General features: G+C 36.1%; 1 protein-coding gene and 1 non-coding gene across 8 annotated transcripts in view; one reads left to right on the top strand and one right to left on the bottom strand.

Moving 5' to 3' along the window:
- The window catches only part of USP34 (ubiquitin specific peptidase 34), a 240420-nt gene that overhangs the window by 94725 nt on the left and 129322 nt on the right, over positions 1–16373 (top strand). For 6 of the 7 annotated variants that reach the window (XR_011569295.1, XM_019970352.2, XM_070798854.1 and 3 more), the window contains exons 11-16: positions 8205–8330; positions 8516–8645; positions 9297–9332; positions 9689–9819; positions 10087–10700; positions 13044–13258. Coding sequence is in view for 6 of the 7 variants with exons in the window: in XM_019970352.2 (XP_019825911.2) it covers positions 8205–8330; positions 8516–8645; positions 9297–9332; positions 9689–9819; positions 10087–10700; positions 13044–13258 (1252 nt within the window). In the remaining variant the exon portion in view is untranslated. The remainder of the gene's footprint in view (positions 1–8204; positions 8331–8515; positions 8646–9296; positions 9333–9688; positions 9820–10086; positions 10701–13043; positions 13259–16373) is intronic. The other variant, XM_070798851.1, reaches the window with a different exon arrangement.
- Positions 1560–1632, bottom strand: TRNAG-CCC (transfer RNA glycine (anticodon CCC)). The gene has a single exon. It is a non-coding gene; the product is annotated as a tRNA-Gly (tRNA).

Below are 16373 nucleotides of genomic sequence, written 5' to 3'. Positions count from 1 at the left end.
TTTCAGGTGTTGTGAAATATTTTTCCATTAGAGCTCTTAAATAGACTTCTGGAAATGGGAAAACAGGATTTAATGTCCTTGTTTCATTCCTGCTGTCTATCAAATCTGGTACTCATATAACTCAGATTTTTCCAGTTACACTGCAGAGATAGACCTATCTCCTCTGCAGCTCACTCGCAAATTTTCTGAGCTATAGCTTTCTCTCTCCCTTGATTCTCGTGCTCAGCAACTCAGTTTTGTCTGACTCTTTGCAAACCTATGGACTGTGGCCCACCAGGCTCCTCTGTCCATGAGATTTCACAGACAAGAATACTAGAGCAGGTTGCCATTTCCTTCTCCAGCGGATCTTCTCAACCCAGGGATCGAACCCTCATCTCTTGCATTGGCAGGCAGATTCTTTACCACTGAGCTATCAGGGAAGCTCGTTTTATCTGTTTCTGGTTCTCATTTCTTTGTGGGTTTGTTTCTTTTCATTCTAAAATACAGTAATGAATGAGTTTCCTTTATGGAAGATGAGGAAATTCTCATCATTTTTCTCTTCTCATTTTCCACTTTACAGTTTTTATTATGTTATTTATATTTTATCAAGTTATGCAACTTTTAAGTGAACCATAATTTCCACAGTTATTTAGTATTAATTTTGTATGTAGGTATATGATTTACCACAAATCCTTTTTCCTTATTCCTGTTTTTCTTGTTTCTTTTTCTTTATTCGAGTTAATTTGTGCTTATTTTTGTGGCTTTCACAGAGTAGACTTTTATTTTACTTTGTTGGTTTATAAACTGGCCTTTATACACAGTGGTCTGGGAGAATGAAAGAGGCAGAGATCACTCTAGATTGGTAGGTGGCAGGTTTAAAAGCAAGGGAAGTTTAAGAGGCTTGTCTTCAGTGGCTGCAAGATGAGTAGATCTCGGCACTCACGTGCCAAATCTTAGAAGTTGTAAGTGAGGCCTTAACTGGGTTTAGACACAATTACTATAACCTTGGAGTAGTTCCTACTTAAGGAGTGGCAGGCAGGCAGAGTGTATATTCCAATGACAGGGGAGGAAGTGACAAGGGAGGAAGTGAGGTACCTCTCTTTGCTCAGTTTCAGCTCAAAAGTCAACTGGCAGTAATGTCCTCTCGATTATTTTCTCTAACATCTCTGAAGAGAAAATTGTGGGTATTTTATTCTCGGTTTCCACATATTTGAGATGTCTGATCTCTGTACTTGAAGCATTTGATCGAATATCATATAAAGAGCCACTCTAGCTTTCAGTAAGAACAGTGTAGTATATTTGAAGAGTAGTCCTTTGTTTTCTGAACAACTTTTATTTTTAATATTAAACAGAAAAGAGTATCTACTATATATCCCATCATTCTTTGTTGGCAGAATTTCTCTCATGTTGTTTTGTAGGTGTTCATTAACCCCATGAGGGTTTTTCTTTTTTTTTTTCAAAATTTTTTTATTCATTTGACTGCACTGTGTCTTAGTTGAGGCATTTTGATCTTGCTGCAGTATGTGGGATCTTTTTTAGTTACAGCATGCAAACTCTTAGTTGTGGCATGTGGGATCTAGTTCCCTGACCAGGGATCGAACCTGGGATCCCTGCATTGGGAGTGCAAAGTTTTAGCCACTGGACCATCAGGGAAGTCCCAGAGGGTTTTTTTTTTTTTTTTTTTTTCCCCTTTTTAACTTGTTTTGAATTTTTGGTTGATGGCCTTCAACAGTATTTTATTTAAACTTTTTTTTATTGTGGTACAAATATGTTCAGCATAACAAACCATTAATTTACCACTTCAGCCATTTGTAAATGTATGATTCAGTGGCATTGAATACACTCAAAATGTTTTTTAACCATCACTTACCTGTATACATGGAGAAGGCAATGGCACCCCACTCCAGTACTTTTGCCTAGAAAATCCCATGGATGGAGGAGTCTGGTAGGCTGCAGTCCATGGGGTCGCTAGAGTCGGACACGACTGAGCGACTTCACTTTCACTTTTCACTTTCATGCATTGGAGAAGGAAATGGCAACCCACTCCAGTGTTCTTGCCTGGAGAATCCCAGGGACGGGGGAGCCTGGTGGGCTGCCGTCTGTGGGGTCACACAGAGTCAGACACGACTGAAGTGACTTAGCAGCAGCAGCTACCTGTATACAAAACTTTGACATCACATCCAATGAAGACTCTGTACATACTAAACAATAACTCTCCGTTCCTTCTTCCCATCTCTCAGGGAACTTTTGATTTCTTTTCTTCTACATTATATCTTTATGAATTTGACTATTCTAGGTACCTCATTTTGGTAGAATCATACAGTATTTGTCTGTGGCGGCTTATTTTACTAAATACAGCTTTTTAGGGTTCATCATGTTATCACTTCAGTTCAGTTCAGTCACTCAGTTGTGTCCGACTCTTTGCGACCCCATGGACTGTAGCTCCCAGGCCTCCTTGTCCATCACAAACTCCCAGAGTTTACTTAAACTCATGTCCATCGAATCGGTGATGCCATCCAATCATCTCATCCTTTGTTGTCCCCTTCTCCTTCCGCCTTCAATCTTTCCCAGCATCAGGGTCTTTTCAAATGAGTCAGTTCTTTGCTTCAGGTGGCCAAAGTATTGGAGTTTCAGCTTCAGCAATAGTCCTTCCAAGGAATATTCAGAACTGATTTCCTTTAGGATGGGTTGGTTGGATGTCCTTGCAGTCCAAGGGACTCTCAAGAGTCTTCTCCAACACCACAGTTCAAAAATATCAATTCTTCGGGGCTCAGCTTTCTTAATGGTCCAACTCTTCCATCCATACATGACTACTGGAAAAAGTCTATAAAAGACTAGACAGACCTTTGTTGGCAAACTAATGTCTCTGCTTTTTAATATGCTGTCTAGGTTGGTCATAACTTTTCTTCCAAGGAGTAAGCGTCTTTTAATTTCATGGCTGCAGTCACCATCTGCAGTGATTTTGGAGCCCAAGAAAATAAAATCTTGTCATGGTTTCCATTGCTTCCCTATCTGTTTACCATGAAGTGATGGGACCAGATGCCATGATCTTCGTTTTCTGAATGTTGAGCTTTAAGCCAACTTTTTCACTCTCCTCTCTCACTTTGATCAAGAGGCTTTTTAGTTCTTCTTCACTTTCTGCCATAAGGGTGGTGTCATCTGCATATCTGAGGTTATTGATATTTCTTCCGGCAATTTGATTCCAGCTTGTACTTCCTCAAGCTCAGCGTTTCTCATGATGTACTCTGCATATAAGTTAAATAGGCAGGGTGACAATATACAGCCTTGATGTACTCCTTTTCCTGTTTGGAACCAGTCTGTTGTTCCATGTCCAGTTCTAACTGTTGCTTCCTGACCTGCATACAGATTTCTCAAGAGGCAGGTCAGGTGGTCTGGTATTCCATCTCTTTAAGAAATTTTCCACAGTTTGCATATGTAAAATAGATTACTGTTACATAGAAATAGCTGAATTCTGCTTGTTGAGCTTATACTCAGTACATTGTAGTGTGTAATTTTGTGCATCTGCTTTTAGTGCTACTTGCTTTCTCTCTCTATAAAATCATGTCATTATGAATAGTTTTACAAGTCCTTTCCAATGTATTTTCATTTTTTAATTGATTTATTTATTTTTGTGGTCTGATATCTGTGGCTAGAATTTCTATGTACCGTTGAGTGGCTATGGTGAATGTGAGCATCACTGTCTTGTTCCTGATCCTAAGGGAAATTTTTTTCAGTCGTTGGGTACTGGCTGTGATGTTAGTTGTGGGATTTATAAATCACCTTTATCATGTTCAGGAGTTTTTCTTCTTAAAAGTGGGAGAAGGCAATGGCAGCCCACTCCAGTGTTCTTGCCTGGAGAATCCCAGGGACGGGGGAGCCTGGTGGGCTGCCGTATATGGGGTTGCACAGAGTCGGACACGACTGAAGTGACTTAGCAGCAGCTTCTTAAAAGTGCTGAGAGTTTTTATCTTGAGAGGGTGTTGGATTTTTGTCAGATGCTTTTTCTGTGTCAGTTGAGATTGTATGGCTTTTTTCCTTCTTTCTGTTAATATGTTGTATTACAGTAATTAATTTTCTTTTTGAACTATTCTTGTATTCCTGAAGTAAATCTCATTTGGTCCTGGTAAAAATTTTTTTACTATGAGGTTGTATTTGACTTGCTGGTATTTTGTGAAGGACTTGTTGTATCATTAAAAGAGATACTGCTCTGTTACTTTCTGTTCTTAGGAAAGTTTGGTATTGGGTTAGTGCTAGTCTCATAGAATGAGTAAAGAAGTTGATTGTCTTCAGTTTGGGGGAAGGGTTTGAGAAGGATTGGTGATAATTTTTCTTTAAATGTTTGGTAGAATTCAAGTTAAACCATGTATTTTAAACTGTACTTTGGGAGATTGATTACTGACTCATTCTGTTGTTAAAGAGACATTTTTCATTTCTTCTTGAGTCAGTTGAGGTAACTTGTAAGCAATTTTTGGCATACAGTGTCCATGGTATTTTCTTAAAAAAATTTTTTTTAACCTTCAAGTTTGGTAGCAATATACCACATTCTGATTTTAGCTATTTACATTTCTCCTCTTTCTATTTTTAAAAATTATTTTTAGTTTAGCAAAAAGCTTATTACTTGTTTAGAAGAACTAGCTCTTGGTTTTGTTAATTAAAAAAAAAAATTATTTGTTTGGCTGCACGTGAGCCTGCAGGATCTAGTTCCCTGACCAGGGATTGAACCTGTGTCCCCTGCATTGGAAGACAGATTCTTAACCACTGGACCACAGGGAAGTTCTGGTTTTATTAATTTTTAAAAATTGTTTTCCTAATCTGTATTTTATTATCTGTGTCCTCACCTTTGTTATTTTCCTTCTTTTAGTTTTGGGTTTAGTTCATTATTTTTCTAGTTTCTAAGTGGTAAAGTTAGGTTGTTGATAAGGAGATCTTTTTTTTTTTTATTTTTTAACTTTACAATATTGTATTGGTTTTGCCATATATCAACATGAATCCGCTACAGGTGTACATGTGTTCCCCATCCTGAACCCTCCTCCCTCCTCCCTCCCTGTACCATCCCTCTGGGTGGTCCCAGTGCACCAGCCCCAAGCATCCAGTATTGTGCATTGAACCTGGACTGGCGACTCGTTTCATCTTTTAAAGTTTACATTTAATAAATTTCCTTCTGTGCAGTGGAATGTCAGCATTTCCTTTTCTTGCTTTCATGATTATTCTATTGTCTTTGGCTTTTAGCAGTTTGATTATAATATGTCTTGGGGTAACTCAGCTCTTATTAGGAATTTGTTTGAAATTTTGAATTTGTGAACTTGTGTCTTTCCTCAAGTTGAGGAGCTTTTTGCTATTAGTCTTAAATATACGTTGTGTACTTTTTTTTTTTTTCTGTGAGATTACTACAACGATTATATTGGTAGATTGGATGGTGTTCCACAGGACCCTTAGACTCTGTTCAATCTTCTTCATTCTTTTTCTTTCTATTCCTTAGACTCAGTAATTTCAGTTGTCCTATTTTCAAGTTTGTTTATTGTTCTGCTTGTCAGATCTGCTTTTGAGGTTCTGTAGTATATTTTTTATTTCCATTACTTTACTTTTTAGCATTTCTCTTTTGGCTCCTTTTTATGATTTATGTCTTTAATGATATTCTCATTTTGTTCAGGCAATATTTTCCTGTCTTCACCCTTTTCCTTTAACTCTTTTAACATTAAGATGTTTCAAGATCTTTTGTTTAGTAATTTCTTTGGGTTTGCATTCTATGAATGATGGTACTTTTGTGTTGATTTATTTATTTGAATGTGCCATCTTTTCCTGTTTCTTTTTATATTTTGTGTTGGTTTTCTTTTTTTTTTTTGGTTGTAAACAGTGTGAAGTCTACAATATGGTAAATTGGAAAAAAGATTCTCTTCCTTTTTCAGAGTTTGTTCTTTTCTGATTGTTTTTGGGCTAAAGATCAATCTAATGTGAAACTTTATGGACTTTTCATGTTTTTTCCTGAGCCTGTGTCTTTCCCTTACAATGTGTAGTATCTTTCTAAATTTTTCTATACATTCATTCTTTGTTGAGCATCAAAAAGAAAAAAAAAGACATCCTGGTGTGACTTCTTTAATTCTTCCAGTAGACACTTCACCTTATTTGGGTTGAAACAGTGGCAGTTAACCTGCCTGCCTACACCTCAAGCCATCCGATGTAGTGATCCAAGTTCAGAACACAGAAGTTTATTATTTGGAGCACAAGATCATTATTGCCCACCCATGGCTCCAACAAACTGTACCAGCGTCACATTGCTGTCCCCACAGCTTCTTGGCATAGCGTCAAGGACTGGGAAATGGGTAGCTTCTATCACTCTGAAGGCTGAAAATGGCCAGCATTAACAACAGTTTACCAGCCAAGTTTTCCTTTGGGAACGTAAGAGTTCAGATTGGCAACTCCAGAGTTTCGGAATTGTTACCTCATACAGTTTCTGTAGTACTGTTGCTTTTTAGGTACGGAGATGGATTCCTGGCACTTTCTGCCCTACCATCTTCCCTGACATCCTTTTCCTCTCTTTTCTTTTCAATAACTAGTGAAGAGTCTGTGAACCAACTCCACACTGCTGTTTTTACCAGTAACTAAAGCTGTCAATCTTAAAATTTTCTCCTCACTTTTTGGATGTGTTTTCATAATGTGTATCTTGTAAAGAGCCTTATGTGTCTTTTGCCTCCGCTACAGGATTATGTAATTATCTTTTAAGGGTCTTTATTATTTAAAAATAATCAAAATTATATTTATCATGAAAATCCCATTTTATTAATCATTTAAGTTGTCACAAATCATGTTTATTGCATAGAATGTTTTAAATCACATTTTAATTAGGAATGGTATAAATCTAACAGCTACTTGTTGACATAAAGCAAGTATAAACTGTTAGTACAGTCTTAATTAGAATGTTAATATATTAAAACTAATATTCTTAGGTAAAATCTGTAAAATGGGCAGACTTATAACTGATGATTCACTTCTCAAAATCTAATGATGTTTTGGTCTTAAAGTATAGCAATTGTGTAAGTAAACACTGTTGAATCAAATAGTAGATTGAAGTAAATAGAGTAGTTTATTAAAAGTTACCTCACCATAGAGGAATTTTTCCAGTGTTATTTTATTTTACCTCTGTTTCAAACATTAGGTTGTGTATATTTACCCTGATAAGATGATGCAGTATAGAAAAGGTACATGATTTACACCTGAAAAAATATGAAAGTCAGTGTTTAGAATAGAAGGATCTATATTTTCTAATAAATTTTTAATGTATTGAAGATAATAGAATATGTTTTACTTTTGGAGTCCTGAAATTGAGTATTTCTGGCCTAGTCATATTTGTTGCATATCTTGATTTAGCAGTTAACAGCCTTGTAGCTATAAAACATGCTTGTTTTACTGACATTGTAATATTTAGTAGTCATATCTTTTTGAAAATTATATTTTCCCTCATATTTACCTAATTCTGTTTAGTGTAACAAAGTAGACTTTCCTAGTTTATATTATGTAGTCTTTGATTGTAAAGGGGCTTCTGTTTTGACTCTCTTTTAAAAATGAACATGTTATATAAATACTTTATAACCACTTAATATAAGAAATATAATCCAGTTGATCTTTGATCATCATGGGGATTAGAGGTGTCAGCCCTCTGCACAGTCAAAAGTCCATGTATAATTTTACAGTCAGCCTTCCACAGTATCCACAGTTCTGTATCTGTGGAACATATCATTATTAGTGGGGAACAAACCAACCTTGTATAACCACACAGTTCAAACCTATGTTGTTCAAGGGCCCACTGTAAACTTAAAAAATAATATTTATTTGGTTTTCTCTCCTAATTGTAATTTATTTTGTTTTTTATTTCCTGCATTTTAATTTGCTGTTTGCTTGTATATTAGTGATACATTCCTAAATTGGAATTCTTTTTATACTTGGAACTTACAAATCACTTATTGTGGGCTTCCCTCTTGAGGTTAAAAAGTTGTGCTTGTGATTTCTTGGATAAGGTGAAGTTGTGGTAAAGTGTAATTTTATTTTCACAGTTTTATGTACTGTAACTTACATTTGTTAATTTGGTAATTAATACTTTGCTAGTATTGAACATATTAGCATACCAGCCACTTTCTTCACTTTTAAACTTACATAACTTTTTTGCTATCAGCTTATTTATTTATGCAGTATAATTATATTTGACTATTGTCACTACTTTTATTTTCTAGTTGAAACACTGTAGTCGATACATACATGACTTATTTCCTTCACTCATCAAGAATTTGGATCCAGTACCACTTAGACATCTTCTTAATCTGGTTTCGGCTCTTGAGCCAAGTGTTCATACCGAACAGGTAATTGATTCAAAACATAATGAAATTTTTTTTTTGTTAAGTTTTTTAAGTGAAAATTTATTTGTTATTCACATGATTTAACTTGTAGTTTATTACTGTTGGTATTTCATTTAAGCAAAAGCGTATTAAATTTGTTACAATATTTCCTAAAACCTCTAATTTCAACTTCTCCTTTTTTTTTTAAGACATTGTACTTGGCATCGATGTTAATCAAAGCACTATGGAATAATGCGCTAGCAGCTAAGGCCCAGCTATCTAAACAGAGTTCTTTTGCATCTTTATTAAACACTAATCTTCCCATTGGAAATAAGAAAGGTTCGTAAAGTATTATGTAATTTGAAGTGAGTTGTCCCTAGTTTTTAACTCAGATGTGAAGTAGTTTCTGCAAATTAGTTTAAGTTTAATCTCAATTTTGAAATGAGAGCTGTTGGTGTTGTGAAAAGGTTAATAAATTGGAGTGAGCTCATGCTTTTGGTATACTGTTCAAGTAATGGCAATGAAGTTTAAGTAGTTATTGGATCTTGTTTCATTGATATTTTTCCCTTAAAAAAAAAAGTTTCATAAAATCTCTAGAAATTTAAGTTAGAAAACAGTCAACATGTTTTGTTTTAGATGTAGTTTTGAGAATAGAACATAATGATACATTTATCTTTTCATGTTTTCTACTTCACACTTTTCTGTCATTTTAGGTGTTTTGTGTGTGCTTTTACACGTATAGCTTTCTAGGGTTTTCTAAAACTTTACCAACATTACGCCTCTTTTTGGTCTCCTGACATCATATACTACTCTTTCCTTAGGCTTTTCTATGCAGGCTCCCACAGCTACTGTGGCAAGTGGTGGGGTCTTATATTATTACAGGTTTCCCTACCTATATCTTGTTGTTTATGTAATAAGAACAACTGATACATGTCCCAAAGAAATTCAGTCACTTAGAGTATCTCCGTCCTGTTTTTCCTTTTCCTTCAGAGGAAGAAGAGCTCAGAAGAGCTGCACCATCACCTTGTAAGTTGAGTCTTAGAAATGTATGGCAAGATGACTTATAGTTTTATTTTGATGATCATCTAGAGTTAATTGATTTTATATGTGTGTATCAGTTCATTTTGTGCAGGAGATGTAAATCCTTACTAGTTATCAGTCTTACCCTTTTTGTTTAAATCATTAGTGTCTTGACTTCTAATTGAAATCATGTATATTCTCTTTAGAAGTAATTGGCAAGTGTTAACATATTTCCAGATTATATTTTTGGCTACTTGGCATGAAGCTTTGGTATGTCAGAGAATCAAAGGATTATGACATTCTGATAGATCCATATTAATACAAGTAAGAGTAAAAAAAAAACACCCATCATTTTAATATAGGGTCACCTGCAGCCAGTCCTCAAAGCAGTGATAACAGTGATACCCATCAAAGTGGAGGCAGTGACATTGAAATGGATGAGCAACTTATTAATAGAACCAAACATGTGCAACAGCGACTTTCAGATACAGAGGTATGAAAACCCTTTTTTCCTCCCCCTTTAAAGAGTTATTTGGGTTTGTGCCATGTTTATCCTTTGAACTGGGAATATAAACTTGAGCCCTGTTAAGACCTCTCCTATCTTGTTAGTATCATTTAAATTCTTTACTTCTCTTTGAGTTTTTAATTCCATTTTATATTGTTCAAGGAAATATGTGGCAGTCTTTTTAGAAAGTATAGTGTGTTAATGTCATTTCTTACTGGGTTAAATATTTATTTAAGTCTTCATTTCTAAATGTAGGAATCCATGCAGGGAAGTTCTGATGAAACTGCCAACAGTGGTGAAGATGGAAGTAGTGGTCCTGGTAGCAGCAGTGGACATAGTGATGGATCTAGCAATGAGGTGAATTCTAGCCATGCAAGCCAGTCAGCAGGGAGCCCTGGCAGTGAGTTACAGTCAGAAGACATTGCAGATATTGAAGCCCTGAAAGAAGAAGATGAAGATGATGATCATGGTCATAATCCTCCTAAAAGCAGTTGTGGTACGGATCTTCGGAACAGGAAGTTAGAAAGTCAAGCAGGCATTTGCTTAGGGGATTCCCAAGGCCCATCAGAAAGAAGTGGGACAAACAATGGAACAGGAAAGGACCTGGTTTTTAATACTGAGTCAATGCCATCGGTAGATAATAGAATACGAATGCTAGATGCCTGTTCACACTCTGAAGACCCAGAACATGATATTTCGGGGGAAATGAATGCTGCTCATATAGCACAAGCATCTCAGGAATCTTGTATTACACGCACTGGGGACTTTCTTGGGGAGGCTATTGGGAATGAATTATTTAATTGTCGGCAGTTTATAGGTCCACAGCATCACCACCACCACCACCACCACCACCACCACCACCATGATGGGTAAGTCTACCTAAAAATAAAACAGCTTACGTTTTCTTCAGGGAGTTAATTGTAGCCTCCATTTATTCAGTTGTGATAAATTCTAGATCCGTGTTGTCCAATAGGAATATAATGTAAGCTACAAATGCATGTTTCAGATATGTAATTTTTAATTTTCTTTCCTTATTGATTTATGGCTGCATTGTGCAGCTTGAGGGATCTTAGTTTCCCAATCAGGGATCGGACCTGCGATCCCCTGTGGTGGAAGCATGGAGTCTTAACCACTGGACTGCCAGGAAAGTCCCAATTTTTAACTTTCTAATGGGCACATATAAAAAAGCAAGATAAAACAGAGAAGATTGATTTTTAATTATAAATTTTATTTAAAGCAGTAATATCCACGTCATCAGTGTAAAATTATTAACAAACATTCTTTTTTTGTAATGCTAAATTTTCAATAATCTGTGCATATTTACTACTGCTCACATATTCTGTTTAGACCAGCCACTTTTTCCATGTGCAAGGGCCACAGATGGCTAGTGACTGTTGTATAGGAAGTACAGATTTAGATCTTCAACTCCTTGTTAAACTTGCCTAAAAGTAGATAGAAAATTGCTTGTGGGATACTTCCATTAAAATATGATCATGGAAAGGGGAATTTTATGCACATTCCATTTTTAGGATATCAGTAAAGTTAAAGCCTCAGCATAAAGCTTTTTGATCATCTGTGAAATATACCCATTGTGTTTAATAGTGATTCTGTCAGTAGTGTTACAGTATTAGGCAGAGTACTCAATTGTTCTTTCAACATCATTTTCTTGTGTATACAATAGAAACAATAATACCTATCTCTTGGGCTTTATTGTGAGCATTTCATGGGCTGATATGATTGGCATATAATCAGAGCTTAATAAATATTAGCTACTATTTGTTATTATTGTCATTATAAGTAGTAATATTTGAGTTAATGATGAAATAGGGATGAGTGCTTGATCAGACTTTTTCTTAGACCTGACTGTTCGCCAGGCCTTTCAGAATTTAAGATGGTTGTTTGGGAGAATTACATATCCATACATGTTCCTACTTTATTTCCTTTGCTTTTTGGTTCTTATCTTTATTCCATATGAGTATATGGTAATGTTTGTTTTTTATTTTATTTATATATTTATGCAGACTTTCTCCCTAACCCTAATTAGGGTTAGGGTTGGGGAGAAGTGAGGCTTAGTTGTGGTGTGCAGGCTTCTCATTGCAGTGGTTTCTCTGTATTGTGGAGGACAGGCTCTAGGGCCTGCTGGCTTCAGTAGTTGTGGCATGTGGGCTCAGGAGTTGCAGCTCCTGGCCTGGAGCACAGGCTCAATTGTTGTGGTACATGGGTTTAGTTGCTCCATGGAATGTGGGATCTTCCTGAAGCAGAGATTGAACCCATGTCCCCTGCATGGGTAGGTAAATCCTTACCACTTAGCCACCAGGGGAGCCCTGATAACGTTTCTTAGTCTTGACAGGGTTGATGGTTTGGGCCACGTAGTTCTGTGTTTTGGATTTACGGCAGTGTGAATGCTCTCCTGTGCATTGTAGCATGGATGTTTAGCAGCATCCTTAGCCTGTGTCCCTGTATACTAGAGGTATCTCCTATATTGTAATTACCAGAAATTGTTTCTAGACATTTCCTGGATGCCCCCTTGGCCTTCTGATTGAAAACCACTGGTTATGGTCTGACATTACAGAAATGCACGTTCATAATTCTTCCCAGGACATACTGAAGACAAAGCAGTTAGTTCATAAAACCAATGTGGGTAGCAGCATATTCAGTTTGGCACATTATAAATTTCTTTTAGTGTTCACACCAGCCCTCACCTGAAAAGACCTAATGATTTAATTTTTTATGTTACTCATTTCCATATTCTCTGTGTATGGTAACCACTTGTGAAAGTCCCCCAGTTAATACCAACCAAATCTGGATTGCATCTTTAAATTGAAATTTTTTTTTCCTGGTAGTCATTTGATTCTGCAGTGGCTGAACAAAATAAAATTTGAGGTTTCACTTTAAGATCTGAGTTTATAGAATAATTCTAACAGTAAGTTTTACTGATTTTTCTCTAAAATTATTCCCTTTGAAGTTGTTTTAGTGAAGTGTTGATCGACCATATATGTGGATATAATGTAAAGTTAATACATAGTGCTGACTTGTGGGCTTTTATATTTTGTAAGGCTTGTCAGTATCCCATAGTGTTAACAACAAAATGTAGCTTCATTCTTGAGTATGTTGTAACTTGTGCCAGATGTTTTGAGAGAGATTTTTTGTGAATCACAATGTGTGTTTGAATTGTAATTGCTAACTTTGTGCTGCTCTTCTCTGTGTTACAGTCATATGGTTGATGATATGCTCAGTGCAGATGATGTCAGTTGTAGTAGCTCCCAGGTCAGTGCAAAATCAGAAAAAAATATGGCTGATTTTGATGGTGAAGAATCTGGGTGTGAAGAGGAGCTAGTTCAGATTAATTCACATGCAGAGCTAACATCTCATCTCCAACAACATCTTCCCAATTTAGCATCTATTTACCATGAACATCTTAGTCAAGGTAAGGTTCTGTATTAAGTAAAATGTATTCCTTTATTTAAAGTGAATGTAACATATTGTTAAAAGAGATCAACAGTTAATGTTTTTATACTTCATTGTTTTTACCAAATAACTTTCATATTACAGTTTATTTTAACAAAGAAATGAAATTATTATGAATGGTCCATCATGAATATGAAGGCTAGAGTTCCACCAAGAGATATTTAATAAGGAAAGGAAATTAAAAAATAATATGCAAAATTATAGCTTTGTATTTGAGAAAATGTATGGCTATATTGAGCTTCCCTGGTGGCTCAGATGGTAAAACTGTGTGCCTATAATGCAGGAGACCCGGGTTCAGTCCCTGGGTCGGGAATATCTCCTGGAGAAGGAAATAGCAATCCACTCCAGTATTCTTGCCTGGAAAAGCCCATGGATAGAGGAACCTGGTAGGCTACAGTCCATGGGGTCGCAAAGAGTCGGACATGACTGAGCAACTTCACTTTCACTATGGCTATATTAGATTTTATATTCTGGAAGCTTAAGACTTAAAAGTAGGTGATTACACAGAATTTCATATTGTATGGTTCCATTTATATCAAATAACTAAGATATATGGATAGTGGTTCCCTGTGGCTAGGGGTAATTGGGGGAAACAAGAGGAGGGGTGACTGATAAAGGGTAAGGTGTTTCTTTCGTCTGGGGTGATAAAAATGTTCAAAAAATGATGTTCTAATCACTTTAAAATTAATCTTAAAAAAAGTGATAGGACACGACCAAACTTGAATGAATGGAGATTAGAGGATGTTTAAGAATAGAAGAAAGTGAAGGAAGAAAGGGAGAAGTTAGGAGGGAAAACAGTTACAGAATTGGCAATGTCAAGGTCAGTATTCAACCTCTTGCTTGGTTACACACCACCACCATTTGCTAGCCTAGGAAATAGGTTTTGGGATGCCAATAAATGATTAAGTACAACCTGATAGATTAGGTATATGCTGTTACTGCTGTGATTAGACTTAGAGATGCAATTTGTGAATCTTGGAAACAACTTCTGATTTCAGATGTTACTAGCATAGGATCTAGATAAGGTTACTTCAGGATTTTGGAGGATAGGGGATGTGGAGGCATGCCTCATAGCCTGCAGGATCTCCGTTACCCATCCAGGGACCAAACCTGGGCTCTCAGCAGTGAGAGTACAGAGTCCTAACCACTGGACAGCTAGGGAATTCCCTGTTCTGACATTTTTGTTGTTTTGTTATTGTGGTTGTTGAGAAATGAATGGGTTAAGATTGAGCTCAATTGAATTAGATACCATATTTATTAAATTTTTTGCCATTCTTCTTCTATTATAAAGAATTATTCCAACACAGAAAGACAAACAATTTAAAAATGGGTGAAAGATGTGAGTAGTTAATTTTGTTAATACATAAATGAAGATATAGAAATGGTCAGTAAATACATGAAAAGATACTCAATATCGATAGTCATCTGGGAAATGCAAATGAAAACCACAGTGAGATACTTCTATTCACTTGGGATGGGTGAAAAATTAAGGACTTAATGCTATCAAATGACGCTAAAGATGGAGAGCAACTACAGTCTCATACAGTGCTGTCAAGGAGCATAAAATAGTACAGCCAGTTTAGAGTACTGTTTTATCAGTTTCTTACAAAGCTAAATTTGTACTTACCATGTGACGCTGGAATTCCTATTCTACATATTTTACCCAAGATAAATGAAAACATGTCCACAAAAAGAGTTGTACATGAATGTTAACTGGTTCATTTATGAACCTCAACTGGAATTAACTGGTAGATAAACAAATTGTCATATATTCACACAGTGGAACAAAAAGGAAACAGCTACTGATACATTCAACACCATAGATGAATGTAAAAAACATTCTAAGTGAATAAAGCTAGACAGAAGAGTACATACTATATATTATTTATATGCACTTCTAAAATTTCTTAAAGTGATTTGCGGTGGTTGATGTCTACTCAGTGGTTGGTGGTGGGGACTGATTGTAAAGGGACAGAAGAGAACTTTTGGGGGAGATAGAAGTGTTCTGTATCTGATTTTATATTTACATTGTATTTTAATAAAATTAATTTTAAAAAGCAGATACCAGAACAGACAAACCAAAAAAAAAAAAACCCAAACTTAAAAAGTCAAACTGCAGACTGGGAGAATACTTGCAAATCATGTATCTATGGCTTGTATCCAGACCATATAAGAACTTTTACCTTACAACTCAGTAGTAAGACAACCTAATTAAAAATTGGGAGTTGATTTATTTCACCATAGTAGGTACACAAATAGCTTAATAAGCACATGAAAAGATGCTTAGCATCATTAGTCATTAGAGAAATTCAAATAAAAAACAGATCCTACTGCATACCTATGAGAATGGCTAAAATTAAAAAGAAGGACCATAGCTATGTATTGGGGAGAATTTGGAGGAACAGTAACTGGTGCTACAACTGCTTTGGAAAACAATTTGACAGTTTCTTCAAATTTTGAACGTTCACGTATTTGTGTGTTTACCTTATGATCCCACAATTCTAAATATTTACCCAAAAGAAAAAAAAGCATCAGTTCAGTTCAGTCGCTCAGTCGTGTCCAACTCTTTGTGACCCCATGAATCGCAGCACGCCAGGCCTCCCTGTCCATCACCAACTCCCGGAGTTCACCCAGACTCACGTCCATCGAGTCAGTGATGCCATCCAGCCATCTCATCCTCTGTCGTCCCCTTCTCCTCCTGCCCCCAATCCCCTCGCAGCATCAGAGTCTTTTCCAATGAGTCAACTCTTCGCATGAGGTGGCCAAAGTACTGGGGCTTCGTCTGTACAAAGACCGGTTGCATCAGTGTTATGGTAGCACTGTTCATATTAGACAAAAATTGGAAACTTCAAATTTTCATTAATTGGTAGATATATAAACAAAATAATATTTTCATATGATGGACTATTGTTCTGTAATTAAAAAGACCACACTACTGATAGGTACTTCAACGTGGACAAACCTCTAAAAACATTCTGCTAAGTGAGCAAAGTCAGACATAAGACTGTACATGCATATTGTATAATTTCACTTATATGAAATTTCTAGAAAATGCTAATTTGTGGGAGTAGAAA

The sequence above is a fragment of the Bos indicus genome, chromosome 11, assembly GCF_029378745.1.
Source record: "Bos indicus isolate NIAB-ARS_2022 breed Sahiwal x Tharparkar chromosome 11, NIAB-ARS_B.indTharparkar_mat_pri_1.0, whole genome shotgun sequence".
Lineage (NCBI taxonomy): Eukaryota > Metazoa > Chordata > Mammalia > Artiodactyla > Bovidae > Bos > Bos indicus.
Note: the sequence above shows the minus strand (reverse complement) of the source record. Positions and strands in the feature narration are given on the sequence as shown.